The sequence below is a fragment of the Aythya ferina genome, assembly GCF_964211825.1.
Source record: "Aythya ferina genome assembly, chromosome: 4".
Taxonomy (NCBI): Eukaryota; Metazoa; Chordata; class Aves; order Anseriformes; family Anatidae; genus Aythya; species Aythya ferina.
Genome location: NC_140300.1, coordinates 23,927,006 through 23,949,171, shown reverse-complemented (window position 1 = coordinate 23,949,171; position 22,166 = coordinate 23,927,006). Strand labels below are relative to the sequence as shown.

At 36.7% G+C, this 22,166-nt stretch overlaps 1 protein-coding gene across 2 annotated transcripts in view; it reads right to left on the bottom strand.

Annotated features, from left to right (window-relative positions):
* Positions 1 to 3,715: 3,715 nt before the first annotated feature.
* Positions 3,716 to 22,166, bottom strand: part of FAM114A1 (family with sequence similarity 114 member A1) — a gene marked incomplete at its 5' end in the record, with an annotated part of 35,689 nt that continues 17,238 nt past the window's right edge. The window contains 8 exons of one of the 2 annotated variants that reach the window (XM_084517523.1): positions 3,716 to 5,630; positions 7,132 to 7,185; positions 9,995 to 10,067; positions 11,366 to 11,505; positions 12,761 to 12,931; positions 14,025 to 14,110; positions 18,713 to 18,836; positions 21,107 to 21,259. In XM_084517523.1, the coding sequence (XP_084373649.1) occupies positions 5,529 to 5,630; positions 7,132 to 7,185; positions 9,995 to 10,067; positions 11,366 to 11,505; positions 12,761 to 12,931; positions 14,025 to 14,110; positions 18,713 to 18,836; positions 21,107 to 21,259 (903 nt within the window). In that variant the 3' untranslated portion in view covers positions 3,716 to 5,528. The remainder of the gene's footprint in view (positions 5,631 to 7,131; positions 7,186 to 9,994; positions 10,068 to 11,365; positions 11,506 to 12,760; positions 12,932 to 14,024; positions 14,111 to 18,712; positions 18,837 to 21,106; positions 21,260 to 22,166) is intronic. The other variant, XM_084517524.1, reaches the window with a different exon arrangement.

Genomic DNA, 22,166 nt, shown 5'->3' with positions numbered 1-22,166 from the left:
GTCTCACTACCTTGGAAATTTGCATCTTCTGAGTTACCTCTGCAAAACACCAACAACAAGTAGAACCAAGAGGCTCTTACAAGCCTTTAATCTCTGTTGAGTAGAGCTTACCATGTCCTGCAAGCAAGATCCAAGCCACAGGGAAGCACGGCCTCTCAGCCTCTCACGGGGCAGCTCCTCCAGCACCAGCCTGGTGCCCCTCTGCTGAGCTCACCCCAGTTCACTGACATGTTTCTTGTACTGGGGAGTCCCAAGACAGATGCAGTGCTGGAGTCGTGGTCTCCTGCATGCCCAGGTGGATAATCGACTCTCTCATCCACCTGGCAGTGCTCCTTTTACTGCAGCTGAGGAGGCTGTCGGCCTGCTTTCTGCCTGGGCATGCTGCTGGCTCATGCCTGAATTGCTCCTCACCATGGCCCTGAGGTCCTTTGTAGCAGAGCTCTCCCTGGTCAGTCAGTCTCATAGTGATAAGACGGTTCCTTCACACCACTGATGAAGAAGCATGATGCTGGGATGTATGTATACAAGTCCCCTTCATTTCCCCTCCCTGTCAGCAAGGTCCTGCTGTTAAGTCTCCTTTTTACAAGGGTTTGTCTTCTCATTACTTTTTAACTCCTGCATTATTGTACTGTCGTGTAAGAAATATTCTTTCACTCCCTGGGTAAAATATCTGAAATGCAGAACAAATGGCAGGTGCTTGCTCCTGAGTCTGCTAGAGCAGACTCAAGAGTCTGTAAGAGAAGCCGTGAAAACGAGATTTAAGTGGGGAGACTTGTAAGTTCTTAGCAGGCCTGTGCTCAGAGACTGTTGGGTACAGGTAATAAAGGGAGAATGAGCTCTGCAGACCTAGTGTGATCAATTTTGCTGTCTCCTTTCCTCTCAGTTTTATCTCTTTGAATGTTCTTATCTTTGCCTCACTTTCTTCAACTTCATGCAGATTTGTCTTTTACTTCAGAAGTGCTGTTATTCCAGTTCTGCTGGAACTAATCAGATGTCATCTCTTGTTTATTTTGAACAATGCTGAAAATTTCTTTGAAAAAGTCTTTTCTTTAATCCAACCTTGAAAATTGTTCCTATTTCCAGAGAGTATGTTGTTGCTGTTTTTTTTTATTCCTTTGAAAAATCATCTTGCCTCTCCTATCTGTTTAAGACAGCTCAACTCTTGACATTTTATTTTCTGTTTTCTTAATTCCAAAGCTGCACGCCATCACCAATGCACTTCTAGAAATACTGTCTGCTGTGAATGCTGGGGCAGGTATCCAAGCCTGGAAAATGCACAGGTTGCACAATAAAAGCAGCTGTTTGTGTCCTCATAGTCTCAGCAACAAAGGTTGACCCAAGCCAGAAAAAAAGGCCAGAGGGCTTTCCAGTCAGACTGCAGGAATCTCAAAGTAGGTCAGGCTGGCTAATGGTGTCACGTTAAGCCTTGCTCTGAGATGGTTTTTAAAAGAACTTGGGAAAGTCATTTTCCACTCTTTACACTCTTTTGAGTCGAACTGAAAGGACAGGGCTGTCATTCGAGATAGAAGTGGAACATCTCAAAGATAATCCTATGAGCAGGGTGACTGCTTGTATGCTAAAAACCACTACTGCGATTCAGAAAAAAAGGTGAAAATCTCTATTTGTCACTCAAAATGCTGTGGGGTTTCAGACTCATTGAAGTTGTTATGCATCCTAACTGGTAGGAGACACTGGAAACATCCTTAAAAAACACCTCATCTTGTGATGGCTGTAATTTTGTATTGTCTGCTTAGGGCACATCTTAGAGAAAGATCTTCATGGCTTCAATGGATGATCCAAGCAACATGAAAGAAACGGGAGAGACAGTTCTTTTGTGTAGCTGTCTGAGGCAGTGGATGCAGGAGTGTAGGAGCAAATCATAGGGAAGAGATGTTTACACATGAATAGACTACACCCTGAAACGCAGCAAACAAATTACAGCTTGCTTTGTTTGGAAAAAAAATAGCAAGTATCTTTAATATATAAATACAGTAAGTGACCTGTCTTATAGTTTACTTCGCTGGTGACGTATGATGGCAGATTATCTGTGAGTCTGTAGGTGTGCAGACACTGCTTTACATTTCACCTTGACACATTTCTCAACTTTCCATCCTCAAAAGCCTGCCTCAGCCAAAGCTCTCTTCTCTGCACACAAAGAGGTACTCAAAAGTGAGAAAAACGTTATGAAAAAGAGATCTGCTCGAGATTACAGGGAATTTCACAATTGAAGTTATTTTTTTAAGATAAGTACCTAAAACCTAGTAGTTTGACAAATGCCAGAGCACACTCAGTGTACTGACCTGGAAAAAGGTGTTGATGAAAGAAGGAACAGTCAGTCTCCCTTAAAAGTTTAAGGCTTGCATCTGTCTTTGCCAGACTCTCAATAAAATCACTCATTCCAAATGTAAATCACAAAATCAGAAAGACTTCACTGAGTGCATCCTCCCATCACATTATTCATAACATTATTTTTTAGCACACAGCCCCAGTTCAATATCTCAAATGATTTATTTGATTGATGGAAAAATACAAACCAGTGTAAACAAAATATTCTGGTTACATCTACACAGTACTTTTCTACTGAAATATTGTTTGCCTAAAACTGATTTAGATTTCGCATTCAGTTTTCCTGGGATAAATCTGAGATCAGATGGAGTATCCCTGTGCTCCCGTTTGTCCCTGTTTCTCTTCCTACACCGTATGGGTGTGAATACTCAATTCTACATGTTATTTTTTTATAACTTCTTTTACTTTAAGGAAGGTACCTTACTCAATACATACATAATTTAAGCAAGACAGACCTCTCCTAAGGAATATGTCAGACAAGCAATCTTTGTCTTAAGAATGTGCCTCAATGATTTCAAACACAATCCCCTGAAGCTTCTAATACTGTATTGTTCAGCCTCTGCTAAAAAGCACCACTGTTAGTTATCACATTTTTTCTGACAGGTTTAACACTATATATTCTGCACCACATTTCAGAGAAAAAAAAATCCATAAGAAAAAAGTTGCTAAAATCATATACGTCAGAAAACATGAACTTGGCATAGAAGCAATACAAAAGAGCTATTGCTATGTTCTTTGGATGATTCCCTGGGCAGTAATACCACACGTACAGGTACCTGATGGATGTAAAGCTCTGTTCCAATGTGGGCAGAAAGGCTTCTTGACAACAAGTTATGATCAAATTAAAGCAAAAATAACTCCAACGTGTAATGATTGATAGTTGAAAGCACTAGACTTTCTTATCAGTCTTTGTTTGAAAAACAAACAAGGTTTTAACCACATATATTATTCTGCTTGCCAGTGTAGAACGACAGAAAGAAAGCTTTAAACAAACAGGACTTTTTACAAGCCACTGAATGTTTAAACTGCTGTCCAGATCCACAGCTGAAAACTGCTCATGGCCAAGTGCATGGAGAAAGCACATACTCTTCTGAAATCCACACTAAGGAGTTCTTCTGGGCCAAGCGTATATAGAGGAATGACTCCTGGTCAAGTAGTACTCATGCATGTGCGCATCTCTTCCAGTAGCCAAAAAGGACTACTACAGAGAAGCACATTTATTTTCCAAGTGTAGAAGCACTGGGTAAGAAAAAAAAATGTTTCATTTGAAAATATGCTTTCAGAAATAAAGCCATTTCAGATGGAAGTGACAAAGATATAATGGCTAGTGGGCTACCTTTCAGCTAGCGAGTCTGCTTGCCAGTTACAATTTTTAGTGTTTTTTTTTTTTTTACCACGTTGTAGTACTGTTAGCTGTTCAATATGACATAAATACCAGTGAATGCCAAGCTTTCTTTGCCTTTTCAGCTGCCAAGGGGCTTGCTTATTTTGGTTCCCAGTACTTTTATTAAACATTCTGTGCAAGTGGATTTGAAGACTGTACCCTTTCTATTTGCCCAGAAAGAATCTCTGATTTCTAAAATTACAGGGTGGAAGAAAATACATTTTGAATAACAAACTGTATTGCAGTGATAGTGAAAATTTCATCTTTAAATACCAAAAGATTGGAAAGTCACAGTGCATGTGACTGCAGAACAGGGATCACAACAGCATGTGATATAGACAGACCTTTCTGTCACTGCTTATGGACCCCCAGAAGTTACCATATGCAAAGCAGATACATGTTTTTTCATTTCTAGCAGACAGGAAAGTATTTCCTCATGTTCTATTCCATTATTTTTACAATGTATGAACTATGCTTCTATGATTAAACATATTCAGATGTCAGCTACAATTAAAAACATTTAAATGCAATTTGTGAGTGTATCAAGAGGAAAAAAAATACAAAAATAGCTGTGAGAAATGTATTAAACAATGAAAATCGAAAACAGGCTACATAAAATACTGGGAGGTTCTTCCTGTCTTCAAGATAAACTAGGCTAAACAGACTCTGAGATTCACAGCTCAGGATTTTAAGATAAGGGTATGGACAAATTATCACGGTTGTTAGTGTTATTCTGAAATGTCATTCCTGCTGCTCTGTTATATTTTGTCTAGCCACTGCCTCAGAGAAAAGGTGATTGTTCTGACATATGACCTCCCCACCCAAAGCAATTGTCTCTTCACGACTTCATTTTTTATGCCCAAAACTGTATTTCTGACTTGCTGGTGTTATTAACTCAATTTTATAAAAAGGTTCAAAATGTTTCAACACCAAGTTAAAACCCAAAGGGGAATTCTAGTTACACATCTGAGATGAGATTATTTTGGGGGTGTTTCATGAACAAACAAAAGAAGAGAAGTTTTCTGTTCCTTGCATATTTGAAAAATTGCTTTGCCTGCAATGTTGTTCAGCCAGTTGGAATTAAGAGATAGACATAAATGAATATGAAATTATGGGTCAGCAAATATAGAGCTTTACCCGTACTCTAACTGGCTCAGACAATTTGTTTTCAGGATAACTCTGTATGCATAGCCTCCAGAATTTTAATTCAGCAAAGTTAATGCCTGTTACCGTACAACTCCTTTAACACAAAGTGTTATGTAAGTGATACTGATTTTTACAAGGTTATTATTTACTGTTGTAAATAATATTTAATGACTGCAACACCGTGATAATTTGTTCTTATTGGCTAAAATTAAATACTGAAACCAACTTTTGAAATATACATTTTTAACTGGCAGTTAGGGAGCAAAGAATAAAAATGGTCATTTGGGCTGAAATGTTTAAAAAAGCTCTACATTCTAATTTGCTTCACCCTGTCTACAACTGAAAGGGTAAACATTTAGAAACTGTTTTTATGTCAATACTAACATCAACTAACTATTGATTCTGTTTAAATTAATGCAAAGGATATACTCTAATGGAAAAGAAATTACTTTTCTAAATACTTCTAAAGTCAAAAAGTCTGAAAGAGTATTAAAAAGTTGCTCAATATTGTATGTGCAAAACCGCGTTTAGTGTCTTCAGAGGACTCTAAGTAGCCAGAAGTCTTTCATACCATCTCTCCTATCTGCATACATTAAAGGGATTAGGTCTGTGGTTTATCTTAAGCCCAGTGGTCACAACTGCTGGGAAACTGTCACTCTTGTGCTTTCAGACAACTGGTCTTGATATGTGAAATTTGCAGAACTGGAAGCAGTAGCTGGAAAGCATCCTGGATATAAGTAGTACTGTTGCAACCCTAACGGGGAGAGAAAACACATGGTTTATCAGTATAGCTATCATGCATTTCAGGAATTGCATTGTACTTTTTTAACAAACACAGCCTTTTTTAGATCTGCATCACGCTATATTAGCATATGTATTCACACAAGATTTTACAATCCATAGATAACAAAATGCATTACAAGAGTTTACAGAGAATAAGCATAGCCTACATAAAAATCTGATTTCCCTTCAGTTTGGCGTCTTGGAGAGTTTTGTTTGTAATGTGAGTAGAATAAAATGCCACTGTGTTCAGAAGTAGGTTTGACTCTTGTAATACAAATCAGCCAGGCTTCCCATCAAGAGAACTAATTTTGAATCTGGTGTAGGAGGAAGTGTCACTGAAATTAACAGTTTGAATTATTCTAAGAGTTTAAAAACATTGTACTATTTATGGAATTTCTAATACTCTGTGAACCTCGGCTGTACATATTTGTTTACAAATCATGAGGTTTAAGAATTACAAAATAGCTTATTCCACAATTATGGACATTCCCAGACATTGCAATTCCATACAAAGATGTGTCAGCTGCAACAGCAAATTTGTGCCGTAACAAAAGGAACTGTACAGAAATCTTTACAGCTCTATTCAACTTTCCATTATTTTCCTTAAAGCTACTGTTAATCCAGTGAAAAAAAATGCTTATTTTAAACCTTTTCTTTATTTTTAAGGGATCATGGCTGCTAAATACATAATTACAATTTGTAGTCACTACTGTATGTATATGTCTATTTAAAGATGTGATCTCATCAGCTAAGTTAAAAGGATTAATGCTGCAGATAGTACACATTTAGTACACGTAGTACTTTATGAACATATTACTTCCTCTTGACCTCTTCTCTCCTCAGTAAAACTGAGGCACGTTTTGCTCATTGTGCTTTTCTGATGAAAAATAGATCGTGATGTTTAATAGAAGAAATCACTCATGAACATTTTGATGTTGATGCATGGTTGTCCATGTGCTGACCAAGCCAGCAGCTAGACTGTGAATCTTTGTTGAAATCTAAATGCCTGTGGACAGGAAACATCGTAGCATTCCCTCAACCCGAACTTTAAAGAAAAACATAGGCAGAAACTATCTGTGAGTAAGAAATACTTGTAGGATTTGAAATAGGTAACAGAATAAGTAAGAATAGACTTAGCCCAGGCAACTTGTGCATAGATTAAAAAAGGTCTAAGCAGCACATTGTTAATTGCCTGTTGTGCTCTGACCAATGCAGCAGCAACACTTAGGAGCTGGCCAGTCTCACTTCAGTCACAGGTGGTAAGAATCCTCTCCAAATGCAGTATCACTGCTACAGTATTTGTGGGAGAGGCTGAACACAAAAAACAAGAGGTTTATGAACTGGCACTGAGCAGCCAGAATGATATCGCCATTACTTTTTATAAAGTTCTTTCTTCAGACATAAATGTGACCATTTCATTTCAAACTCATCTTCCTACAGTATTTCCTAATGTGGAAAAGGTGAAGGCTTACCTCTAACAGCACACTGTTGATGAGGGGATTGAGAACTTCTGCCTTCATACTGCTCTGTAAACCGGAAAATAGAATGAAATGCCAGGAAAAAAGAGACATTTTACAGAAATATATTGGCATCTGAGCAGTGGTTTTATGAATTCTAGACAGGCCTTGTTTCACCTTGGTTCTTATTCAAGCTGTTTATCACAGTATTCCTGATAACTGCGTCCACATTTCATACACACTTCAGTAGACCCCATGTATTTCTATCACCGAGTACAATGAACTAAGGCAGACCCAGGGTTTTACTTTTTCATTAATTCATGTACCACACAGTTTCAAGTGGCTTGGTTTTTTATGGATATGAAATTGATGTGATTACATTGTCTGCCCATTTGTCTGCCTGTGCCCTTTTCAACCCCCTCAAAGTTTTTTAACCCCTGGTTGATTTCCAAGGAAGCAAGGAGAAATACACATTGGAAAGATAATTATGTTCTTAGAAGTTTAAGGAAAAGGCAGATGTAAAAGGCCCAGATTAGTTCCCCTTCAGAAGGAAAAACACGTGAAACAGATCTTCAACTAGAGGCAGTGTATATTGAGCTAGACAACACAGGCTGATCAGTGAAACTATGTGCAACTAGCTCAGCAAGCACAGCATTTTTCTCAACCACCAGACAGGAATAAAAATGGGTACAATGGGTAGTGATGTTACTAGAGGCTACAGAAATCAAAGCCCTGGAAAACAGATTCATCAACTCTTCTGCTTTTTAAAATGGCAAATTTTATTTTTTTTTTCTACTCACTATTCTTTGTATTGTGTTTTTCAGAACAATATTAACCTCAAGCGAGTTGTTTTCTTCTAATACTCAATGGTGGACTTCTTCAGAACAAAGGGAATACAATACCCGTTAATTTAACTGAAGGATGTTCCCTTAGAGCATTGTAGCTTTCACATTACAGATTTAAAGAAACACGATACATCCGGATCTTAGCTCAGAGATGGCAGAACAAAGTGAAGATGGTTAGAAAAAAAAAGTGCAGTTTTCCTGTTAGTTACTAGAAAACTCATTACAGAATGTTTTGTTCATTGTCAATAAAGTCCAGAAACAGACAGAGAGCAGTATCAAATACTATGGACTGTATACATAGTAAGTTTAAGTTTGAAAGAACTCTTGCATAGCTAGCAAAACTGCTATTTCTTACTTCTGCATTACTGCTCACTCTTAGAAACACTGACAATGTTATAGACTATGGGCAGAGCCAGCATTCTAACTAACACCTGAATTACACGGATATAGCTAATAGCTGCAGCAATGTGTTTTAAAAAACACTATTTTCTGTTCTACACTATTTCTGTTTTACACGAGTCAATGCACTTTGCAAGATACTGGAATATGTTTGTGAAACCAAGTGCTGCTGGCAGCTTAAGGTGGAAACTGAACCAGTGGGACATGCAGGAAGAAGCAGCTTTGTGAAAACTTGTGTGTGATTAGTGCTCCTTGCTAACCTGCCTGATCACGATGAGCAGAAGTCCCACATCTTCTTCCAGAAGCTAACAGGGATAGGACAGCACATAAAAGACCACCAGGCAGCCCAACTCAAACTTTCTTCTAGAGAATATATTTGCACTGAGAACAGTATTTATGCTCAGTTTCTACACACAAATGTTCACAAGAGCAGTCTGGTCCTAAAATCTGAGTACAGAGTTTATAAGACCAAAACCTAGTGCGATGCTTATGAAAGCTTTAGTTTTCATTTTCCTGAGTTGTGCCAGCTTAACATTTCATGTGCAATTTACTTTTATGTGTCTGTCCATGTATTTATTGCAAGTGTCACATAAAAATATGCTAAAACACAATCACAAATTGCAAAATAAGCAGATTCTTTCAGAGTAATGGGAAAAAATGTAAATTATTCAGAATAAAAGCAATCCAATAAGGCATCTTCTCTACAAATAACTCTGAAAAAAACTTCTTCAGAGATGTGTTGGAAGAGCTCATGGGAGAACTGAAGAAATTTCCTTTGATGTATATTCACCCTCTACTGGAGTAATCAGGAGAGCCAGAACTCTTTTCTGACATTATGAATAATTTCAGCAACAGCACAATTTTTGCCTCTGGATCCTGCCAGAATATTCAGATGTCAGTCATTTTTGAAACTCCTTCTGCACTACAGGCCCTGAAAAGGCCTTCACTGCTCACCTACATAGTATCTCCCCATTTGTCTTCAGATTAATGTCCTCAGGCTAGTAAAAGGAAAGGGAATAGGAATGGGAAATAAATCACATTTCTGGCAAAGATGTTCACAGATAAGTGGATGTTCCCAAATGGCCCATCTTGGGATATAAATCAGTGTGTTTTTTTTTTTTTTTTAAGAAAGAAGACCGAAGAGATTTTCTAATCTCTTAAACCTTTTGCAAAAACAATGGCCCTGGGCCAGGAAATTTAGCAAAGGCTAAGAAGACAGCTCATGAAACCATCTTAAGGTGCTGGAAGTATTATCCGTTAGTGACTTTTTCATAAATGCATTCAAAAGGGATAGGCTAAGTAGAATAAAATGTCATCAATTGGTGGGACTTCAAATGTGGGGCCCTTTCAATAAGAGTAAATGAATGCTGAGAGGTGATGAGGAAAAATGGGAGAACGGTGTCTAGAAAGACAAATTTCAGAAGGCTGGGGACACACTGCAGTCTATCTATGCAGACTTTCTCTACAGCACGGAATCTGCTGTGAGAATGCTCTGTGTTCATGATCTGAAGGAAGAAATGCCCTTTTTGCTGGTATCTCATATAAAGCCACAGGATTTGGATAATAATTTCTGTTTTAAGAAGTGAACTATGTTAATAAAAGCCCAAATGGTACAGAAAATGCTGTTATCTTACCCCAGCTGCTGTTAAAGAATCAGAAAACTTCTTCGATAAAGATGAAACTTCATTGCACATGGCACTTGTAACACTGGTTTAAAAAAAGAGAGACAAATATAAAATTACATCCTTGTCCTGGCAGTGGATAAAAAGTCAGGCACCAACTTCACCTCAGAAGCCAACAATGTTCTTAAGGCAATTTTGATTCTAGTAATATTAAAAATATCTCGGCGTAAATTTTACTCATGGTAAAAGTTTTATATTCCCCCATGGAAAAATGTCCTGACTACACTACAGGACGATGTCATGTTGACCCAAACACTAGTGGTTTGTTGTTGTTGTTGTTGTTTTTCATGACTTTTTTTTTATTCTAAACCTTTACTTTAATTATTACTTTGCTGATAATTGCAACACAGTTCCTAGAAATGCTGTTGGAAAAAAATCAAACTTTAATGAGAATAGCGAGAAGTTTCTTATCTGAGCACAGAAAACATCTATTCTGTACCAAAAGAGGAAGTATCCTTGTGGTTACAGCACAAGAGAACAAGGAGATCTAGTTCTATTTCTAGGTCTTTCACTGTTTTGCTAGATATTCACAAGTGAATCGTATTGAACCTCATCCTGCAAGGTGCATCAGACTTTTGATCTAATTCTGCAAAACACTCATTCAAGTACTTTGCTTCGGACTGAAGTGTTTCCATGGACTTTGCTAGGGTTACTGCCATTCTTAAAGATAAACATTTGCTTACATGCTTTACTTACTTAGGACTCAATTTCTTACAACATCTTATGGTGAAATCTTTATGAGGTAAGCAAAACCCACTGAAACCAGTAAAATTGCTTACTACAGAGAGCTTTAGATCTGAATTCTGAGTCTCACTGGGTAAACTGGCTTCTTAAATTTATGTATGTTATGTTGTGTATTACTACAAAGTTACTGACAAGAGTGGTCTTACTGTTTAGAACCACAGATTGATTTTTGTTTATTTTTGGCAGATAAGCACCAGATAATGAAACTCTACTGGCAGATAATAAGGCTGCATTATGCACTCTAAAGGCAAATTCTGTATATGCTAGTACAATATATTTTCCAGAGGTGACAGGAAACACATCCCAAATGAGCATATACATTCACTTGCTAGGAAAGCAACAACTTTTAGCATTTGAACAGGTCAAAACAGGTTTTTGTAAACATGCTAGCCACGTTGAAAAGTTATAGGTAGCCTACCTGACTTGATTATATGAGAAAATACAGCACCAGGACCCCTAAAGACAATGTTGTTTGCTAACTCATGAACTTACTGTGACTTCACATGCCAAAAACACAACAGAACTTCCTGAGTTTCAAGCAAATGTCAAATGTTCATATATGAAATATATAACACTCACTTTGTCAGTACTTTTGCTTGATCTTGAGCTGTTTTTTCTACTTCCTGTCCATGTAGAATTAATTCTGCTACTTTATGAAGCTGTTCAATACAACGAGCCGTTACCTCAGCCAGACTTTCAATGGACAGCATGTAGATTTCCTTAAATTAAATTAATAACAGGGAACAATATCATCAATATTAACAACATGCATAAATGTACATATATATATATATAAATATAAACTAATTTGTAAAACAGAATTCTCCCCGCACCGCCCTCAAACAGAAATATGGACCACATGCACCATAAAGTTATCCTCACAAATGATACTGGAAAATGAAATACCCACTGGTAATAAAATACAGATGTTACGCTGAGCCTGGAAAATTAATAAGAAAAAATCTACTATTTATTTGTATGGGAGCTTTGTCAGACCCTCAGATTTTTGAAAATAGAGCTTTTAAGTCTATTCCTAACAAAGATCCCTTAACTGTAGAGTAAGTCATAATTGCTTCCATATGGAGCCAAAAGCACTGAGTCATTCCTCAGATGAATTTCCAGATTAGAAGTGGATAAATCTCCCAATAAAAAAAAAGTGTTTTTTATCAGATATGATAAAAAATTCTACCTAGTACTTTGGCAACACAACTTTCACAAGCTGGTGCCAGTTGGAAATTTACTATCACGTAAAAATCTTTAATATATAAAATGTAACTCCATTTCCTTATTTGGACTTTTTTTGTGCGTAAGGAAACGTGGCAGGTAATTAAAATTAATTCAGAAAAACTTGACAAAGATCCAAACCACATTTAATATTGCTGTAATTTCACATAAAATATTCAATGACAATTAACCGTATCAATAGGAGGGGTTGTCTAAATGGACAAAATACATTTAGCCTTCAGTGCTATCTTCCATCAAGAGAATTAATACTTGTGAATTGCCAAAGTAATATTTGTTTTGTCTGTTTGTGAGTTGAACTATTCAAGAGTTTAAATAAAGTTGCAGAAATTTTCCCATGTATTGTCATCGGGAGAAAGAGATGCTAAGGAATGTTGACATATGACCTTCGAAGTCCTAAAGATACTACACCACAGAATCCATCAGTTCACTGTATGTTGTGTATAAACATGTGTACACACAAAAATGTAGATGGGGAAAAAAAAGGGATAAGCAGAGTTCCTGATGTTTTGATATTTACTCACAGGAAAAGACTAACTAAAAATATTTATGGAAGTTAATTTCCTATTGGGTTTACACTGAGTAGTTTTATATTAATTTTTCTCAATAACTCCATGAGTTTAACAAATAAGCACAACATATAATACCAACACATGAAGATAAAGAAGTAATATTATCTAACAATGTATGAAAATTTGCTTAATTAAACTTATCCTCCAAAAGGTATTTTACCTCCACAGTTTTGTTCTTATGTACTTCTGCTTTATCATTGTCAATTTTATCTTCTCCTTTTTCAGTCTTTTCTTCATCAGGTTCTCCAGGTTTTTCGTTTATCTTCTCTTCTATTTCTACTGAGGTGGAAAAACTGGCTTCATCCAGCCACTCGTGAGCTTTTTTCCTAGCCTGCCAAACAAAGAACCCAACCCCGAAGTACAGTTGAAATGGGGAATATAAAATGATATTCCAAAATGTTAATTAATAGTACATTTAATTACTTGCGCTTTTTTCATTCAGAAGCTTTAAATATATCATGCCTTTGGGTGGCATTTAGTTAAGTGTATATTAAAGAAACTGTAGGGAGAGGTATTTCTGACTGCATAAAGAGGGATCAACCAGGTATAAGTCCGTCCAGGTATGACGTTCTTCAACTAATATACCAAGTTGTTAATACCAAAGTTACAAGGATTTCAGCTGTATGAGGTAGCACTCAAAGGAATGTACATGGAAATAACTTTCCCAAATTAAAAATTAAAAGGGTGGTATACTGGAAAGCAAAAAATATTGGAGAGGTAAGAAAGTTGTCTTAAATGTTTAAAGGAAAACTAATTAGAAAATCACTGTATTTTCACCTGCCTTCCCAGGCAAGAAAGTAGATTAAAGTGGAAAAACCTTTAAATTGTGTACAGCTTCAGAGACATGGTTATGGTTAGTAGGAAATTTATTGTTTCTCTTTTTTAATGTAAAGTTGAATTAAAACATGCTAAAACCTAAGCCTAATCTGGTTATCTGTAGTCTATCTATGCTAGGGAGATAAATATTCATCTGAGCCAAAGATCAACAGGTTAATTACCTTTAAGAGTGCCTGATAATAAAATAAAAATGTGACTAGCAATGTTTTTGCCATCTAACTTTTAAATGATTAAAGCTAGATGAGATAAATTCAAGTCCTCCCTTCTGGCTGAAAAGATCTGGAGAAGTCCCTTGGAAATACGATGCACAAGAAAAAGTAATTCTGAACATGAATGCTGTCACTATTCTTAACACGTAAGACCAGATCTGCTGAGCTCTGTTCTGCTGAGACACCCCGGTTCAAGACTTTCTAATATGGCCAAGTGTAGTAGCTAGACACTGCAACTGGATTGCCTTCCTAATTTCAGCTCTCCTATGACAACTTCTCTATATTTATCCTTTTAGTCCCACCCTCCTGTACTGTGTTTTCTGAACCGTCTGATCTGAGCTAGCTTCTGCTCTGTGTCAGACCAGAACAGGCACTAACCTTGTTGAGTTTGTCAGGAGTAGCAGCCACGTGTAATTCAAATAGCAGCTCAGTAAGCATGCTCACAAACTCTTCTCCCATGTCTGCTGCAAGAGAAAACACAACATTTTTGTTAGGGTGCTAGCGCTACAGAACTCTACACAATCAAATACATCTAGTCACATAGCTTCCAAACCACTCCAGCACTTGAAAACCAGTGATGGTGAAGTAAAAGAGGGGGAGATGTATGCTCAGAGAAGAGAAGAGTAAAGGCAGTATAGATAACTATACAACTAAATGTCCTAGCTTGACACTTTGACCATTCTTTCCACTTCATTCTGAACTCCACTAAGTTTCACTGAGACAAAAAGGTGAGAAGTTGCATGATCCCTAGTTATCTGACAAAAATACATGACCCACTAAATAACCAAAGAAGAGATACTAACCTCTTCTTTCATGACAAAGAATAAAAACTGCAGCAGAGCCAGATCCTCATATAATTTCAGAGGAAACACGTTCTCTATTGTTCTGTCTGCAAACCACATCTAAGAAGCATGTATTCTTTTGATTTGAAGATTGAACTTTGCTTAAATAAAGAATGTTTTCTGTTCTGTTTGGAGTAATAAGCCTTAAATCCGCGCTTTTATTACACAAGGTCAAGGTAAATACCACTAGTATTTGATCTTCACCTTCATTATATACATTCCTTTGAATATCTGCAGATGCCATATTCTAACATGCTCTAAGCTCCTAAAAGTTTCTAATCTGGTTGTTCTGTTCATCTGCATTGAATTAGTTTGGAATCTTCATTAACATTTCCTGATGGAATATGCAAAATCCATTTTTTTTTTAGCTTGCTGATGCTAAAAAGTGAAAGTCCCCATACTGAGCCGAATAAAAGTTTCAAAAATGAATTTCATGTCTTGCTATGTTCTCACTTTGTGCCTTGGATACACTGAACTCACTTGTTCTTAAGACAATGCCAAACTGTTTTTTTAAACTACAGCACACTGAAAACTGTTAGGCAGTTCACTGGATCACTGCAGTGTTAGCAAAATTGTTGATAAATGGCATATTCAATTCAATGCTCAGTTTGGTTACTTTCTCCCTTAACCTCATGTGCTTGCACACAAAATCTTTGATGTTAATGGCTTTCAAAATGTAGGAAAAGCTATTTTTTTTCTGGTATCCTCCTCTCAGTATTTCATAATCAACTGAAAGGAAAAGAAGCTGCACTGAAAATTACATGAAAGAATTGCACAATCAAAGCAAGAGAAAAACACCAGAGAGAAGGCTATGCATTTGGCTTTCTCCTACTTGCATCAGAAAATAGCCTTTCCCTTTCTTTTCATACTGATTTTCCACATATAGGACTGAGCCTAGCAAAGAGACACAAAAACCTCCAACCCCAGTTTCAAAGTTGTCAAAAACAAAGCCTAGCCCCAAACCTTTCCCAAAGCAGTCCTCCAAAGACAACTGCAGTAATATCACCTTGCATAGGACTGAAAGTGTTTACTGTAGAAATGGAAAGCAGCACTAACACCTCTGAACGACATCCTGGGAGCCTAAGGTAAGAATGGAATCTGAGAGTTTACATAAAACAAGCAGCCACCCTTTTCAAATATTTGAATGTAAAGTATTGGTTTTCCTGTCAGCTAGTCTCTTGTTCTGCTCAGTATATACAGCATTGACAAATGTCACCACATAAATAACATGACCTTGATCAAAAGAAACTGGCACCAAATTAGACAACAGGTGGTGATTAACTTCTTTGTTAAATTTTATCTATCCAGTGAACAGTATTTACATCTTCAAACACCATTAATCTCTGGCTTCTGTAAGGGGATGGCTTCATCATACAAAGAAAAAAAAACCATGCACGTTTTATCAACATAAGAAGCACAAATTAAAATCCTATGGAAGGTGAGTTCATTATAGCTCTAAACTAGTTAGCAAGCAGGTCTAAAACTCAAAATTCTTCCATAGGCTTTAACATAGCCTGCTACCTCTTGCTAGATGAGCCAGCTGAAGTGAAATTATACACTCCTATAATAAAAATATGCCATTAAAAGAACATATGGCTTGCTGGCTTGACTTTGTAAGTATAAAACTTATGAATGTACTTAACAGGACCTTAGTTAGCCTGGGCTAAGAACATAACCTAGAATGAAGCCTTCTCTTTAGAACAAGACATGAGCTGCACTTAACCCTGATCAGCCAACCTGTTGTTAAACTGTACTGTCTTTCATCGGTGCTGGATGCCAAATTATATTTAAAATTTCCCCTAACATTAAACACATTTTCTTAGTGTAAATTAAAAGATTGAGTGTGCTCCCTGAAGGATACATATTGACGCACTCCAAAAAGCTAAACTGAATTGTAAAATATGACCAGAACATGAAGTGCAGTCAATAGAGCGTCACTGGAACATAACCTGAATTATGTAAAGGCTGGAAAAGTCCGAACGAAATACGAAACAGTTTACTAAAACTGTGCTCCATCAGAGGAAACAGACATGCAAATTCCATGCAGCATTATATGTAAAGGTGCTGGGTATTGTTTTTATCGGAAAATGGCATACAACTGTCACGTATGGGACTATTACTGGAATTCTGTAAGTTTTATGAGGTTTTATTCATCTGCTCTTCTTACTAAAAACACTGAAGTTCCTGTGCATTAACAATTCAGGAAAAGGTCTGTTTTCCATGACTCAGGAGGTTTTATGAAGCTCCTAAGAAGCCTTCACTCACTCTGACAGATCTTAATGAAGACAACATATTTTTGTGACTAGGACACTGCCTAGAGGAGACGTGTAAAAGCACTACATGGTGTTGAGAGCACTCTCTCTACAGTACAGGCAGTGTTGCATGTACTACGGTCTATGGGAGAGGCTGAAGAAAGGCCACAAGTCCCCACTTAGTAGTCTGACCACATTCTGTCAGCTCCATCCTAACAGAAAGCTACTTTGAAAGGTGATTAACTTTTCTATTATTTTTGTGTCCTCTAGTGGAACTAAAACTTATCCAACTTAGTACTAATATATGAAATTTATCTGTAGTTCAAGTACCAATAAATCTTGAGTTTGACTGCACTAAAGGATGTGAGTCATTTTGAATCGCAGCCTGAAGTAACACCCATTTAACTGTAATGTGGAGAGATCTTGTGCGTGGTTATTATTTCTGTTGTCACACAGAGGAGGATATGTTTCACTGTTGACTGACTTACTTTTGCAGGGGAACACCTGCAGCAAACTCTCACTTTGTCCTTTTTTTTTTTTTTTTAAGGTGCTCATTGTCTTGGTTCCAGCACATTTAGAAGGCCGGTTAATGTTTCAAGAAGTGTTCAGCAGCTGTGCTTCACTGAAAAAAACTGAATTTCTAACTACCAGAGGAAACATCACTTTGTGCAAGAAGCAGAGATTTTTCTGGAGGCTGGTTTCAAAGAAAAGCTATTTTCCATATAAATTAAGGTACAACACACATCTCATGAATCCTCAATCTTTAGCAGGTAAAACACTTTCTCCACTTCTATTTGTCACAAACCCATAGAAAGAAGTGGAGTTTTCAAGAGTAACAAGGGAAAACACAGCACAAAACTCTACCATACTAAGACTTTACACTGAACACTTGCTATTCATTCCCCTGAGAAGCAATAAGCTACCTGTGAGAGACATCAGGCATACTGAGCAAGCACTGCTTGAAAGAACGCAGTCTGATGAGGAAATACTTTCCAGTTGGAATACATGGATGTTAACACAATTTCTCTAACTTTTCCGAAGGTTAGAAAAATCAAACCTCAGCATCTTGCAGAATATAGGCAAAGCACTCCTGAGAAGATCAAAAGGATGTGAAGAAAGATCTTTCAAAGTAAGGTTCTGAATACTATGTTTAATGGCTTGAGACAGTGTTCAGTCGAGTGTTCAGTGTTCAGTCTTCTTTTTATTTGCTAGAAGAGGTTTGGCATGGATCTCACAGGCCCAGATGTATAAATTATGGTAACTTTTCCTGACCCGAGCCCACTCAGGGGAATGCCAAGAGTCGTAATTGCTTTAAGACACCCATTTTCCTGCTAACCAGAGGATCCATGTATTTTGTGAGCTATTTTATGGACTACCACACTGGTCCCACCCTCTTTAATGCTGCGCACTGTGATAGTTAAGGCATGTTCTGCTATATTGACTTCTTTCTAACACTCCATATGCAACACCTTGCCAAGCAATACCTAGAAGGCAGCACTGCCACTATGTTTCAAAGTGCCTTTTGTTCAAAGACTAAAGATTTTTCAAGTCCCTTAGTAACACTCCAATCTTTTCCCTATCTATCAAGAGAAGGTGCAAGTTAGGATGAAATTACTAAACAGAAAAGCATTGTTAAATATTCCTAAATTTTCCAATTATACAACTTTAGAAACAGACCGTAGCAAAACCTCAATCATCCAGAAAGTAATTTTCCCTTTTCATTTTTGTTTTGTTTTCACTGATGACATAGCAAAATAGTGTAACACGTCTTGTATTTTCTCTATCTCATACTTCAATTACAATATAAATCTAAAGTTAAGCATTCTTTCAAGTTACAGAACTTCAAGTGTAAGCATTTTAGTGAGTTTCTTACAAGGAATATTAAGATAACAGAAATTACAGTTTGGATTTTAATTTTTTAAATTGCTATATACAGAAGTAACATAAGTTAAGTCTCTGTATTTCTGATTACCTTTCTGTGCCTGCACAACTTCATCATCTGATTCCTTTGGAACGAAAATCTCTTTTATAGCAATTAAATCATTTTTCACAGTCTCCAACTGCTCTCCATCAAGTGTTTCCAAATATGACTGAATCTGTAAAAGAAGGGACATAAAGCAGTCCAAAATGAAACAGACTTTGTTAAATGGCTAATTTTGAGCCTGATACCAAAACAGGCTAAGAACGGAAACTTCCACTAATTCCATTTCCAAATTACGTAGATTTGTCTTTAGTTCTCATCAACATTTGATTAAGTATCACAAAAATTACACCAGCCTTGTAAGATCACCAGGTCTCTACCTTCTCCAAGAATGTTTATTTTGAATTATAAATCTGCAAACTGTAATAAACAGTTGGGATTGTTTGGATGAAGACAGCATGCAAGAAGAGCAGACACAATTCATGCTTAGCTTAACATTCGTGGGAGCCTGATTTTCCTCCTTCAGAATCCCACCAAAATTTATTGACAGTGTACTGATCTGCCCATTCCAAAGAATGTATCGAGACATCTTTTGAGCTAACTGTGAGTTGCAGATTATCTGCAAGTCCCTGCATATGTAACAGGGTGGCATGCCCAAGAGAGATGGAAACAGCTTATTTGAATCACTGTTTGCACTACAGTTGTTGTGTTAGTCTCATGATCCCACTCTTTACCTATGGAAGCCAAAAGAAATGTCTTCTGTCTCCTTGTTACAAAATTTTACTTAAGGTTTGTTTAAAGGTGTTTATTTATTTTATTTTTTTATCTTGCTTCACAGAAGTGCAGACTGACTCAGTGAGAGACACAAAATGCTTCTCTGGTACTCCACCTTGGCATGTCCAGTTCATATGCTCAGAGTAAATACAAAATAAAGCTGGGAGACCCACCTCAAGATGAGATGGACTACCTAGGGTTTTTGTGTCCCTCTCAATAGCATTGCCCATTTCATATGATAACTGTGATTTTTTAAAATAGAAGTTAATAAATATATATATTTTTAAATCCCTACTGTCAGAAGGACCAAGGACATCAGCAATGCCTTCAGTTTCTGTTGCATTCTTCTTGTGGGCCCATCAGAGTGTGGCTTTTAGGCAGTTATTATGGTCCCAAGCTTATAAGTACTGGGAGCGTGTGGTATGAGTGTGCGTGGTATGGTGTGTACTGTGCAATTTCAATACATTCTCTAAACTTTTTGGAATATATATCAGGTAATTGGACTTGTAGACCCAGACAGTTGCATTCAGTCGTATGTGCTTATATCTTCTAGATAGCTGACAAAGTAGGACTTTCAACAAGTAATCTATGGGTTATCTAAGACATAACATGCAGCACTATCAGAAACCTCAAAGTTACAACTTGCACAAGTCTTACCATGCAGTACTTCACAGTAAAAGAAAAATAGTGTTGACAGACACAGCCTGAACTTGTTCTCTCTGTATTTCTTTTCTGTGTTGTATTTTTTTTTCTTTTTCTTGCAAAAGCAGACTATTGAACCTTATCTGTAGGCTTAGAATGTATAATTTTGCTTTTAGACATAATTACAGAAAACAAAAAAACATAGAGAGTAAGTACCTATCTGCTATTAAAGCGAGCTCCTATTACTATTGAGAGCAAATAAAACCTTAAAAAATTAAGTTGGTTATTTTTTATTAAAAATAACCCAGAGGGCAAGGAGTGTTAATTACCAAAATAAAATGAAAGAAAATGTATTTTAAGAAATTTATTCAGAAAAATGTTTCATTATGAAACCGCTGATGCAAATTTACAAAAGTTCTAGTAATATACTGTTGCTGTTCTACTGTTCTAAAAGCAGTGTCATTAATTCGACAGCTGAAATTAAAAAATGTATGTATCACATAGATATCAGCAGCTTTAGCATGTTCTTTGGAGAGACAGCACTTGTATACTTTCAGTATACTTCCTGGGGTAGTCTTCTGTAAGTTTAGAAACCAGCACAAAAAGAAGACAGGATTTGAATAATTAATCTGGAATTAATTTTAATTCACTAGCTTCCAAGTATAGTAGGTCTGAAATACCTGAGTATAAGTATCAGTGCCTGATACAAACCAAAAGACTTGAACCTCCTTGCAAATTCTGAAAAGACATCTTCACAGTGTTACAAGCTGCAAGATATACACTATACATGATCTTAACAAAAATAACTTTCAGTTGTGAAGTTGTTTCTTTTGACCTAACCTTTGATTTAAATTCTAAATGTACTGAGATGAATTTCCCGAAGCCACAGACTTCCCATGGGACCAATCCAGCTTTCTCTGAAGCTGATGGAACACTATTGTTCATTTTCACATGCAACTTCATAGCAAAATTAATGTAAAGAACAATTTTTTACCAGCCATTGTGACTTATCCAGTCTGCATACTGTACCTGGGTTTCACTTTCATTTGACAAGATTTCCAGAGCTTCAAGATGAGACAAACCCTGGAACTCATCAAAAAGCAGTCCATAATGTGCTGTCCTTTCAACTGTAACTTGCTGGGCCCGTCTCTGTTTCTCTTTTTCTTTAGCTTCTCGTAACAGCTGCAAAAATATACATCATTCCTGTTGTTTTATTGGTGGTGCTGCAGGTATGACATTTTATTCCCTTCTGTTTCTGCTTGTTTAGAAAATAGTAATAAAATTTGGGACAATATAATACCTACAGAGCTGAAATACCTAACTTTTTTTTTTTTTTTTTTTGATAAACTTCTCTACTAAAATATTTAAGTAGTATTCTGAGCATGTTTTTCCCAATGGTAATCACTAACCTTTTTTCTTTCTTTTTTTTTTTTTAAAAACAATAAACAAACAAATAATCTTGCTTATGTTTTCAGAAGTAATATCAGCTATGAATACTATCTCATAAATCTAGCCACCAATTGCAATGGAAGAAAAATAAAAAGGACTGTTTCATACAGAGCATTAAAGCCTCATGCAATCCATTCCACAGGCCACAAAATGGGAAGAATATTATTTTCAGGACCTACCTACCTACCTGCATAAGTAATGCACCTACATAAATATTTCCTACATACATAAAATATTTTTAGTAGATACTGAATTCAGTTTTATGTGACAGCAGGACTGACAAAAGAGATCTGACTAATTAGGTATGTCTTTTCAAAGAGTGAGGCAGAAGTATATGTCATATATTTTGGGATATTTCGGAATAGTTTTCTTATACAGCAGAATTTCCAGGAAGGCCAGGCCGCTTGCATGAATTTGCCACCATAAATTCTGGTAAATTCACCTCAACTGCATCTTAAATCACATACAAACCTTTGAATACAGGCAAACTCACACCACTTACACCATTCCATCATTCAAAAAATTTCTATGATATTGTCTTCAGTTATTCATTTTTTACATATCTCTTATGGTTACAGATTTTTTAAAGTCTCCACCCTCAAAATCACACATAAAGTTTTATGTACAAATCACCTAAAAG